The sequence below is a fragment of the Spodoptera frugiperda genome, chromosome 26, assembly GCF_023101765.2.
Source record: "Spodoptera frugiperda isolate SF20-4 chromosome 26, AGI-APGP_CSIRO_Sfru_2.0, whole genome shotgun sequence".
NCBI classification, from domain to species: domain Eukaryota; kingdom Metazoa; phylum Arthropoda; class Insecta; order Lepidoptera; family Noctuidae; genus Spodoptera; species Spodoptera frugiperda.
The window spans coordinates 10,475,464-10,487,442 of record NC_064237.1 but is presented as its reverse complement, the minus strand read 5'-3'; the positions used below and the strand labels follow the sequence as shown (position 1 = coordinate 10,487,442).

The 11,979-nt window shown below is 35.8% G+C and overlaps 1 protein-coding gene across 1 annotated transcript; it reads right to left on the bottom strand.

Annotated features, from left to right (window-relative positions):
• Positions 1–751: 751 nt before the first annotated feature.
• LOC118264411 (transmembrane protein 104 homolog) lies at positions 752–11,523 on the bottom strand. Its single transcript, XM_035576903.2, has 5 exons — positions 11,276–11,523; positions 10,638–10,850; positions 8,221–8,480; positions 5,342–5,553; positions 752–3,258 (listed from the first exon to the last, which is right to left on the bottom strand). Exons 1-5 carry the CDS (start codon positions 11,351–11,353, stop codon positions 2,498–2,500), a joined length of 1,524 nt encoding a protein of 507 aa, XP_035432796.1. The 5' UTR covers positions 11,354–11,523; the 3' UTR covers positions 752–2,497.
• Between the last annotated feature and the right edge of the window lie 456 nt (positions 11,524–11,979).

Genomic DNA, 11,979 nt, shown 5'->3' with positions numbered 1-11,979 from the left:
TGCTGTGGCTACTGGCTGCCGCGCAACATGTCGCAGGTTCAACTCCCGCAACTTGTATGTTTGTAAACGCACCCACGACACAGGAGAAAATCCTAGTGTAGAGCAACATTGTTTAAATGTATCAAGGTTGTTTTCAAGACAGATACTATTATAATTTAAGTTTATGGCCCAAGTTAAAGCATTTGCTTAAATTAAACCATAAACTGGTAATCAACAAATAAAGAAATAAATAACAGTGTCCGTCAGTGAAGCTAGGTCAGTCTTAAGCTCTCTATCAACAGCCATTTGGTACCTACCTCAAGGCAAACTACGCAAGTGACAAGTGCGTAGGAAGCTGTGGGCTATGGAGCAGCGCCGCGAGACCACGCGCAATTGCCCACAGAGACACTCGCTTGGGCGCTCACTAGGTTCAATCCGCCATTTTTTAAGGGGGGGGAATCATCCAATGACTTCTCCCGCCTTGGGCGAAACGAGAGGGAGTGTCAGACTTATTGACTAAAAGCCATCCCGTTCCTACTCCTGCTTTTCGAGCCAGAGCCCCGGTAAACCCTCTAGGTAGTCTGCAGCTCCAGAACAGGTATCAGCCTTACTGGGCCTCATTTGTGGTGGTCATCGACCACATCCATGAGACACGGCGGTGAGGTTTATTCCGCCTATGAATATGTGAATTGTTTTGATTAATGATTAAATTACGTTTTCCTTTTTATACTGTGGTGTAACATTTTCATGGAAGGTAAATAAAACAAAAGAATTTGAACACGCGCGGTTAATTTATTTTTTATATAAAAATATTTTGTACTGCTAATAAAATTATTAATGATTCAGTCGATTTAATAAACTCGTATTTTAAATATAATACATTTATAACGGTTTGTTTATCTATCACAATGAAATAAACGTGTATGAAAATTATAAAAAAATTATTCGACAATTAATAAATTTACGTAGCAACAACATTATGAATTATAAGTAAATAATACACTGATTTGGCACCATTATTCAAAAATCAAAATATAAAAGTTACAGTTACAAAAATACGTACTCTCATTAAAATGTAAATAAAATTAAATTAAATAGAAGCAAAATATTGCTGTTTCTCTTGTAATATTAATTAAAATTAAAAACACGTGAATATAGTGTACAAAACATGAATAGAGATGGGTTATCTTTACAAAAGTATAAAAAATCAATTTGTAATACAATAAAAAAATGTCATGCTTGACCAACCTGCATAATATTATAAAAATGTCATGAATATAAGTACTTTTAACACTGAATAATTGATTTCACATTGACATTATATCTATAATCACAATTTTAATAAACGTCTACACAGAAATGCAACATTTTATACATATACATACTAATTTCTAAAACATTATTTATAGGTAATTTTTTTGGCTCACAATCGTTATTTAGAAAGGTAAAACGCCTAAATAAGTCAACAACCAATATACATACTTGTGCGAAACTGAAATATCAAAATGTAAAATTACATTATTAGCAAAATCAATAAATAATTATAAAAAAAAAAACAATCTCTTTAATAAAGCATAGCAATTTATTCTTTGGGAATTCGGTAACATTATAGCAAAAAAAGAAACATGATTCTAACACTAGGTATCATTAGAACTTGAGACGGGATATTTACCATGTTTATTTATGTCTATGAGTTTCTGATATATTGGCACTGTTGCAAGCGCCATGATCGCAGATGAACTCTATTTTAATAAATATTCTACTATTATAAATAAACAAGGTAAATATCCCGTCTCAAGTTTTATTGATAGTGTTAGTGACCATGTCAGTTTAAAAACTTGATTCTACATCTTTAGGAACAAAGATATCTCTAATAAAAATAGGATGTTTCATTGAAAAAAGTCAATGTTTCTATAACTTTAACAATTGCCTTGGGTTTTGTTTGTGTTATATTCGAAAAACCCGAGTAACAATGCCAGGAAAATGATTCAATTAAGTTAGATTACGTTTATATGTATAATTTTTAAGATAACATAAATGGATTCCACGTGATTTATGTAAAACTTAATACATAGTTGCCGTATTTATTAAAACTACATTCGTATTGATAGCAATAGCAAGCGACTTAGTAACTTGATACCATTGTTTTTACTTTTTTAATTATAGAGGTAAGACAGAATATTAATTATGGCAAACATTGATACAAAAATACAATGGCTGTGCCGTCGGCAGTATGTTACATACTTAGGTATAATTCAACAGTAGCTATTGTCGACTGCACAGCGAAGGAGAAATATGAACACATAAGGAATATATTGTCTCTTTACCAGACTTCTTATACATACGTTGAGTTAGCGATTTATTTGATTTGGGTAAAAAAACAATGATTACACATTAAAAAACTTATCCTAATCGGTTTATATTTAAACCAACCTGCCTTTATGCTCACTCTGATTACTTCCCACAGTTCTCACTTTACGTAACAAAATCTGCTTCACGCAATTCTGTACAATTAATGTCATGAGTTCTTCTCGAATATGTGTACTGACACTAGAATTATACACACAAACGACCACAGCAGGACGAAGATCGCCCACGCGACGTGGGAAAATGGACTTTTATACTTATTGATTACTCCTAACCCTAATAAGTTGGTGCAGTGCCGCCTCGCCGACACCACCAAGAACGTAGGAATGAAGTACTGGATGCCCGTCCCGGCGTACGAGCCCGTGAACTCGATCAGAACACTTATATCTTCTAAGTAATAAGTAAGCAATACTGGAGGAACCACAGTCACTACGGGGAATATTGCTCTCCTCAAAATAAAATTGTAAGATTCAAGCCTCGAGGTGTCTAGGAAGAGACTTTGTAAATTATTCCTTAAAGTTATGGCGATGATTGGGAAGCTGGTAGACAAGGTGAAGACTGGGAACAGTGCGAGGAAATATTCGATGATTTCTAGGAATATGTTGTCGTTGTCTGCGGGTATGAAGTTGAGGGTGTAGAGGTCGTTTAGATGTGCGAAGGCGAAGGCGCCAGTGAACGCGAGGAGCAGGTAAAAGATGGCGATGAGTGCGTAGTCGAAGAAGAGATGCAGGCCGAGCCTGGTCTTGCCGCGGATGGGCGCGATGAGGCCGGGCAGCGAGTGGTGGCACATGAACGAGTACACGCACGCGCCGAACAGCGTGGGCATGCCCGTCACGTCGAACGGCGGCGGGTGGCCCTGCGGCCCGCGGCCCACCAGCAGGTGGATCGCCATTGAGATCATTATTGTGAATGCTGCAAAACAAATATTAATTTTGTATTGAATTCAGTAGGTACCTACTGTAAAAATAAGGGTTCATTTCTTATTATCAGACAAATAAATATTAACTATTTAAATTGATTACCTATTTAACGTTACCTATGTCCTCAGTGCAATGCTCACTCAAAAATCAAAGTAAAACCTACATGTTTTTACTAAATCTAGGAGTACAGATTGTGATATTCCAATCAGTACAGTCCACAAACGCTCCCAGGCCCCGGCCATACATCACTCAACGACAAACGTGCTGAGCAATCAGCCGTAATTGTGTCATCCGCCATATATAATTCTCTGTCAATTGGCAATTGGCGCGAATGCAATAAGTGGGCTATCACTGCACTCGTATTCAATGTATCAGGAACATGCAATTTATTAATTGAGCCTGTTAGGTCCCTAGCTTCCAACTAGGGTACCTGTAGGAGAGTAGCTACTCTCCTACATAGGCGTAGCCAGGTTTTAGTTTCGGGAGGGGTTCAAGAAAGTCGACCCACGAAATGTGTGACCAAAAAAAAGAAACCTTCCTCCATACATGAGACAAAATAAAAACCATTTATGTAATATGTAATTAACAGATTCATAGGTAGTCATAGAGACCTTTGCCAAACAGGAGATGTACTATGCTAACTAGAAAAATAACGCTCTGTAATGTCTAGCTACGCATTTTTCGGGGGGGGGGGGTTTGAACCCCCAAAACCCCCCTTCTGGCTACGCCTATGCTCTCCTATAAGCCGTCAAGCAATCTGATGTACATAGAGAACCCATTGCTCCAACATAGGTGCTGATGGTGACCTCCAGCGTGGTTTCAGTGAGGTATATTCGAAAACACACCCTTTAGCTAGTGGTATTGTCTAAAAAGCTACGCCCCTCTTGAAAGTTACTCCGTCAATCCAAATAAGTACTATGATAATACGTATCTAATGTTGTCTTATAGGTATTACAGTTCAGCATTTTATCATTTACAAAAAAAAACTTGTTAATAAGAATAAGTGAACCAAATGGTCCACACTCCACATGTAAACTGATTAATGGTACTTATCAATTTCAAAATACTATATTCGACAATTACATAACTTGTAGGTACGTACACAGTTAAACTATATGACTGTTTTTAATTAAAGCGATAATATTATTGTACTAACGTGTTCGTTGCAGGGTAAATATAATATGTAGACCGATAGGTCTGTGTTCGTTCGTTATCTCTTAATTAAAATTACATGTAAGTACTTAAGTAGTCCATTTCATACAGTTATTTATTATAATACTAGCTACCCGCCCCAGCTTCGCATGGGTGCAATGGTGATATATTATGCATGTATTATACATATAAACCTTCCTCTTAAATCACTCTATCTATTTAAAAAAACCGCATCAAAACCCGTTGCATAGTTTTAAAGATTTAAGCATATACAAAGGGACATAGGGACAGAGAAAGCGACTTTGTTTTATACTATGTAGTGATTATCTATACAACATTATACAAAGAAAAACATTTCGCATTTTTACACACGGCCAATATTCGGCGACTGAATGAAATACCTTACTTAAAGTAAGGACCAGAACACCTTTCGATGCAGGTAATAATTTTTTTTCAACACTGTAGATACCCGAATTCCCTTCAATCTTTTGTTAACCGATTTCATTTTGCTTTACATTTACATTTTGCAATTCTAAGAAGTTACAATGAGAGCATTTATTTGAAAGAAACCATACACATACGTTAAAAAAAATGAATAGAATTTTGCATCAGTACGGTTCCACAATCGGTTCCCACCGACCAATCTAGATGTCACTGTAAGAGGTCTTTGCTCACCAGTAAAAGTCTTTTAGTTGATCATCATCACTACATAGTATAAAACAAAGTCGCTTTCTCTGACCCTATGTCCTTTTGTATGCTTAAATCTTTAAAACTACGCAACAGATTTTGATGCGGTTTTTTTAATAGCTAGAGAGTGATTCAAGAGGAAGGTTTATATGTATAATACATGCATAATATATCACCATAGCACCTATACGAAACTGGGGCGTGTCGCTAGTATTATTACAATGATGGAGGCTTACCCAACCACCGCATGCCCGAAGTAAACAGCTGCAGGTACTTGGTCTTCTGGACGTTGAAGAAGACGAAAGGACCCATAGCTCCGACGAAGGTGAGCAGAGCCACCCTGTAGGTGTCCAGGCGAGTGTACCCGGCGTGCTCCGCGGTAGAAGAGTTGAAGCACGGCAGCTCATCCCACACCTTCGAGTCAGTCACGTTCGGAGGAATTGGGGAGCTGGAAGAAGGAGATTTATTGATATGAAGAATTTGTTTATGTATTGCATTGATATCTGTTACAAAAAACTAGATAAAAGTGAGACTAAATGTTTAATTCTTGTTTTTCTAAATACCTAAATGCGTAGGTTAAGTTAAGAGTCGGGCACTCAAGCCACTATAGCCTAGAGATATAGGGCCTTTACTGTTGTTGAAAGTGGCCGGGGTGGTTATAATGAAGTGAAAACTCCAAAGTCTTTCTGCGCAAAAACTAGCGGCCTTATAAAGGTTTTCTCCATCACAGGTGGAATTGAAGCTCGATCGTAGCTAGAAGTCTGAGATATTGTCAGATATGGTTGGTAACTAAAAATCACGTTTAATGGCGAAAAGCTCTACTAGTTTCAAGTCACAGAAGGACTTAGCGTGCGCAGACGCGACGACGTTGCGCAGCCTACTCTTTTAGTTAATTTATTATGTCTCACGATAGTTTTTATAAAAATATTTGGTTGGTAAATGATCTCCCCTTTTAGGCCTATTTTCAAAATCGAAAATTAAGCGCTACTACTTGCATAAGTAGGTTTCCACGTTGGTGACACGCTGACTAGACATGCGTACACCAGCCTCACGTAGACATTTACGACAAAACAACAAAATTAATGACCTTTAAAAGCAAGTGAAATAAAAACGACTCATAACTCTACTGAAGGCAGAAAAATGCAACATTTTCTATTAATATAGCTTCTACGACCGATAAATCAATCTGACATTTAAACGTTAACCGTGATCGCGTCGCACGCGCCTGTGTATGGATATAATAGAACAGACATTCGCCCGATCACGATATCTTGTTATTTGATACTCTACCATTATTATTTTATGAAATGTAGCGTTGTTGCTATGTAAGCTGCTGTCAAACAATAAAATTTTACAGCTGAGTAAATACAAGACTTGTATAGCTAGTATTAATTTAACTTATACTACCGGTGGTACCGTGGTGGTGTGGGTACCTAATACGAAGGTAAAATTGCAGGCTTGTACAGTCTGCAAACTTATTTGTATGCAAATAAAAAATAAATATTCTCGCTCGATTGAATTTGTAAGTACCAATAAAAGTGAGCTGCGGACAACGTAAAAGGTTACCGGGGCTCCGGCTCAAAGCAGGAGAAGGAACGGGGTGGCTTTTAGTCAGTAAGAGTCTGACACTCCCTCCCGCCTCACCCAAGACGGGAGCAGTCATTGGATGATTAACCACCCTCAAAAAAAAAGTCCCAGCCATTTCAGAGATTAGCCACAAAAACCAGACAGACAGACAAAAATTCTAAAAAATATTAGGTATTTTGTTGTAATAATGTAATCGTGCGTATATTCATATGCATATAGTAAAAAGCGGTTATTTCAATATTTCAAACAGACACTCCAATTTTATTTATTAGACTAGATTAGACTAGTTGTTACAGCAAATTAGGTATTTACCTATATTTGAAAATGTACAAACTAAACAATATTTTTCTTTTATTTCGTAATAAGTGGTACATATTACGACATGTCTGACCGTATTATGTTATGTGATGTGAATGACACAAAGGCAATATATTTTATCAGTACCTAGGTACCTAGGTAACACTCGGTCGGATCGATGGCTGTTGAAGATAAGATACTAATATAGCTGACTACAACTATTTCGGAAAAAATCGAGCGTATCACTGAAAGTAAGGTGCTATATACACCTTGTTTGTTTAATTTTCATTTATTTATTATCCTTTAGGATGAATGTGAATGACGTGCTTTTCTACCAGATATGACTAAGCTACGAAGATGTAATAGCTAAGCTGTGAAACTATTCTTAGTATATTTACGTGAATAAACCGTTTTAGTTAATTTACCGCCGTACTCAGAGTCATTTAATGGTTACTTAACCCAGCCCTTAGCAACTGTTTTGTCAACAAAATCGTTACTAAGGAATACTTTAAGTAATCATTAAATATCTCTGAGTGCGGCAGTTAGTATGTTTCACGCTAGTTGCAATAAAATTATACCAAAATTGCCAGTACTTTTTTTTTTCATATATTTTATAGGACCATAATTAAACACTTCTGATCTGATTGAGGCTGTAAGTACTCTCATACTCTCAATAGTAAACGTAAGAGTATTGATGATTGATGAGATGATCGAGAGGAATTGTGCAATACAATCGATTATGATTACGACACGGTTCGTTAATCGTGTGGGTCACTTATCCTTGAATAGTCTTTGTTCATTTATTTACCAAACGAGCATATCGGTCAAGGATTTTTTTTGTGAACGATAGCTCAAAAATTTGCAATTTTATAAATCAAATACTACAAAAAAAAAGTATAGTAGTAATTCACTGTCTAGACACAAGTCTTGAACGAGAGCTGGTATTCATAATATTCAAATTGAATTTCAAAAATCCAAAAATAGGTACATACTTAATGCATCAGTAAAGTAAAAGGTAGTTGGCACTCGACACACCAATAATCTCCAATACAATACAGTACAGTACAGTATTGGGGAATAAGATCAAAGACCTGCAACACTCTAGTAACTCCTCTAGTGTTTCGGTTGCCCAACTGCAGCGCTATCTTACCAACAGGTCACCCGACTACTCGTTGTTCTATCCCATAAAAAATAAAAGACAAAAAGTTAACAAATATAAAAGTAAACTCACCACACTACATCCATAACAGACTTCGCAACAGCTGCCGAATATATAGACAGGTCTCCGTACAGGTAGATACACAGGGTGCAATAGAAGGTGGTCCTGCCAAGTTTGTTGAAGAACAAGTTGGCCATCTCTCCCAGTTCCACGCGCCGGTCGAGGCTGTAGTATCGAGAGGGGATGGTATCACCACAGACCAGGGGCTCCTCAAGGTCCCCGTGGTTCGTCTGCGACGTAGACGGATCATCGTCTGATTCATGGTCCTGGATCTGTAATGGCAAAAGCTTGTTTAAAGAGTGGAGGGAATTGGAAATAAGAAGTATTTATTCAGGTGTAAAGGGGATTTATTTGGTAGGCAGATGTAGATTGTACTTAGTCCATGGTTTGTACATAACACAAAGAGCTTACTAACTATCGGCTGAAAATTAACTTTCAGGAAGGTTAGTAAAGAGGAAATATTAAACCTTAATACCTATAAAAAATATTTTTTATGGTATGTATAAGCCGGTTAATGAGCAGACGGATCACCTGATGGTAAGCAATCGCCGCCACCCGAAACACCAGAAACGTTACAAATGCGTTGCCAATCTTATGGGTTAGGAATTTAAGGGTGGTTGGGGAATCAGAGATTGGAAAGGGCCTCCGGTAATCTCACTCAATGAAACACAACCCAAGCGTTGTTTCACATCAGTCGAGCCGGCCCATTCGTGCCGATGCATGTCTATCCAATAGTTAATATTTCAAGATTATGATTCATTTAATGCTACCAGGATAATTCTCAAGTTTTAGCATAACTTTGTATAATTACTTATTTACATGTAACTGTGTATACTTATTTATTTACTTATCTAAACATACCTATATACATAATACATATGTAAAATTATAGGACCTACACACTCTACACGTGTCATAATTATTACATACTGAAGTATTTCAGTTTTATCACTATTGCATTGTAAGAATGAGTGTTTTTGTGTTTGTAAGAAGTGCATTAACATAGTTATTTTAACTTAGACTATTTTTATCGTGTTTTATTATTCGATTAGATTGATTTAAATACTGTTGCCTACTACATTTTCGACTTTACTATACAAATGGTAGTATACAAATATTGTCTCTACGATAGTCATTTTCTCTAGAAACTACATTTTAGCATAAGTCTTAAATTTTAATATGAAATATTTCTATTATCTATTAGTATTAACGACATAGAATTTTTATGTGAAGAAACGACTTCTAATGGCACAATTAACTATACAATTTAGATTTTAATTAGAGCATTTATGTGTACATTTTAACTAGACATTTTCAATACAATTATTTTAAAGGCAGAACATAACACAATTCTAATTTTAGGTCTGTGTCATAGGCTCTGATAATATAATGTATTCTATGCGCATACTCTGCTAGTATTATAATAATATTGTTGTTCAATTCAGTTCATTAACCAATAATATAATCAGTGGAACAAATTGTTCAACGCTAGATATTCACACACAGCTAGTTTATACTAACATAATTTGCCATAACTTCACACATACGCACATATTAAGATAAAAATCCATTTTAATTTATCTCAAAATTAAAAATAGGTATTGGTATTGATTGATTCTAAACGCCATTTTTGTGATATTGACTTTAATACATCATTTAATAGAGAAAAATTCACTGATTCTGAATAGTTATGGTGTTACTTTTCTCAAATTGTGTATTACTTCAGCATCTATTATGAATCTTGTACAGTGTCTTAAACTTACATTGCAGGCAGTGCAACCTGGCACCAATTATTTGGGGGTATTGGTGCCAGGTACTATCAATTATTAAGGGCATGGGCACCAGGTATTAAGAGGCTCCCAGGCTCTGACGCCAGGTATTAGAAGGTGTCAGCGTGTCGTGCTAAGTACCAAGCGTTATTATACATAAAATATTCACAGCAACAATTTGAGTACTATGACATACTTTCATAAGGTTCCAGCAATGGTATGCTTGTGTCTTGTTTAACTATATGTTTGAGTTTCAAGATAGGTAAAGATATTCAAGACCTGGGCCACCTAACATGTAATGAGTATTAACCCTGTGCCAATTTTAAATGCAAAACTCACTATAATATTATAAATGGAAAAGGATGTTTGTCTATGCTTTATTTATTCAAACAAACTTCCTATAAGTTAGTTAGTTAGTTAGTTAGTTAGAAATGTAGAGTGTAACTATGAATAATTTTATGTTAACTAACCAAGATGTTTCTTCTTTCAGTTTACTAACAAATACCACAAAGTTTAAGTTCATAATCTGCCATCACCACTCAACAGTGGCAGTATAGTCAACAACTTTGTATAGGAGACTTGATTGCCATCACAAAGAAAAAAATAATAAAATGTGGAGTGCAATGGATGACCAGAGGACATTAAAAAACAAATACTTACACTCTCCCTCTTGATACTCTGTAACCTCTTCCATTTAAATACTGCATTAGCACAAGCCATAGTTTCTATGACATAAGTTGCATTCAAGAAACTCATGAATGCAAGGAACATCAGGGATATTGTGCTGAGAGCCCATCCTGCTCTGGCAAAGGCTGCAGGCAGGGTCAAGGCTCCGGTCCCAACAATTAAGTTGAAGACATATATTAAGCCCACCTAGGACAGAAACAAAGAAAGAATGGAAGTAAGCATAAACATAATTATTTTGTCAGATAAATACTATGCTTATTCAGTTACTTATTTCTTACAATATTTAATTATATATTTGCCTAAGTGCATAATTTTTTGCTTCTTTACATTTTAAATAATAAAGTGTTTTGTTTACAATACAAGTTTAAATGTGTAACAATCTGTAGCAAGCAAGCGCTGAAAGTAGGTGAGGGACAGTTCATAACGGTTCCGCTTACGGTAGAGGGAGATACAACTGTTTACAAGGACCATTAAACACAACAAAAGATAATCTACCGTCGATTATGTGGCAATCCGTTTGAAAAATTAATATCGCGCGCCGTAACATATGTTTAAATTAATTAACATTAATTCGTAATTTATTATATTAACGTGACAATAAAAATACATACCCATATTGAATATTGGTCCCCTGTCTCTGTTAAAGGCATTCTTAACAGCCTCCTTAGACCCCAAAAACGACGAGGCATAATTTTCTCTTTTCACACAACATTGCTGCCGGATATCTGACACAGCAATGAACGAATTTTCATCAATTGACGCAAAATGTGTGTATCGATAAATAAGGAAAATTAATGATAACGAATGAACACAATAGATTTCGCAAATAACAGCTAACACCATCTAATCAATTTGACAGTGACAGTGACAGTTAACATATGTTTTGACGTTTAATTTTTGACAAATCTACGGTATGTTTCCGTTTGTGAGCTTGCCACACTACCAGCGTTAGATTATTTTGATTGGCCGATCACAAAGAAGAAAACAAAAAATGGGTGCATGGCGTTGGTAAGTTTGTAGGAAATTATCCATAAAAATTCTACAATAATACCGAACTCGCTTCTTTTTATTGTTTTATGCCCTATTCATTGAAACACTTCTAATCTGAATCGGTAATTTGTTTGGATAATTATACCTTCTTACTATGGCCTACTTAGCTTTGTTCATTTCTCTTTCTGCTGTTCATTTAATTAACTCAGCATGTTAATTTGAGTCTTTGTTAAAATAAACTTAGTATTAGAAAATGGTTTATTGTAATAGCTGTAACTCTTACTAAAAGAACATCATTTTCATTATAGAAAGATATTTAATGAAA

Excerpts from the sequence above, each read along its gene's own strand:
- LOC118264411 (XM_035576903.2), bottom strand. The coding sequence starts at position 11,353 with ATGCCTCGTCGTTTTTGGGGTCTAAGGAGGCTGTTAAGAATGCCTTTA. Across the intron at positions 10,851-11,275 it reads GGGACCAATATTCAATATGG|GTGGGCTTAATATATGTCTT; the intron begins GTATGTATTTTT and ends TTTCTGTCCTAG. Across the intron at positions 8,481-10,637 it reads AGAGTATCAAGAGGGAGAGT|ATCCAGGACCATGAATCAGA; the intron begins GTAAGTATTTGT and ends TTGCCATTACAG.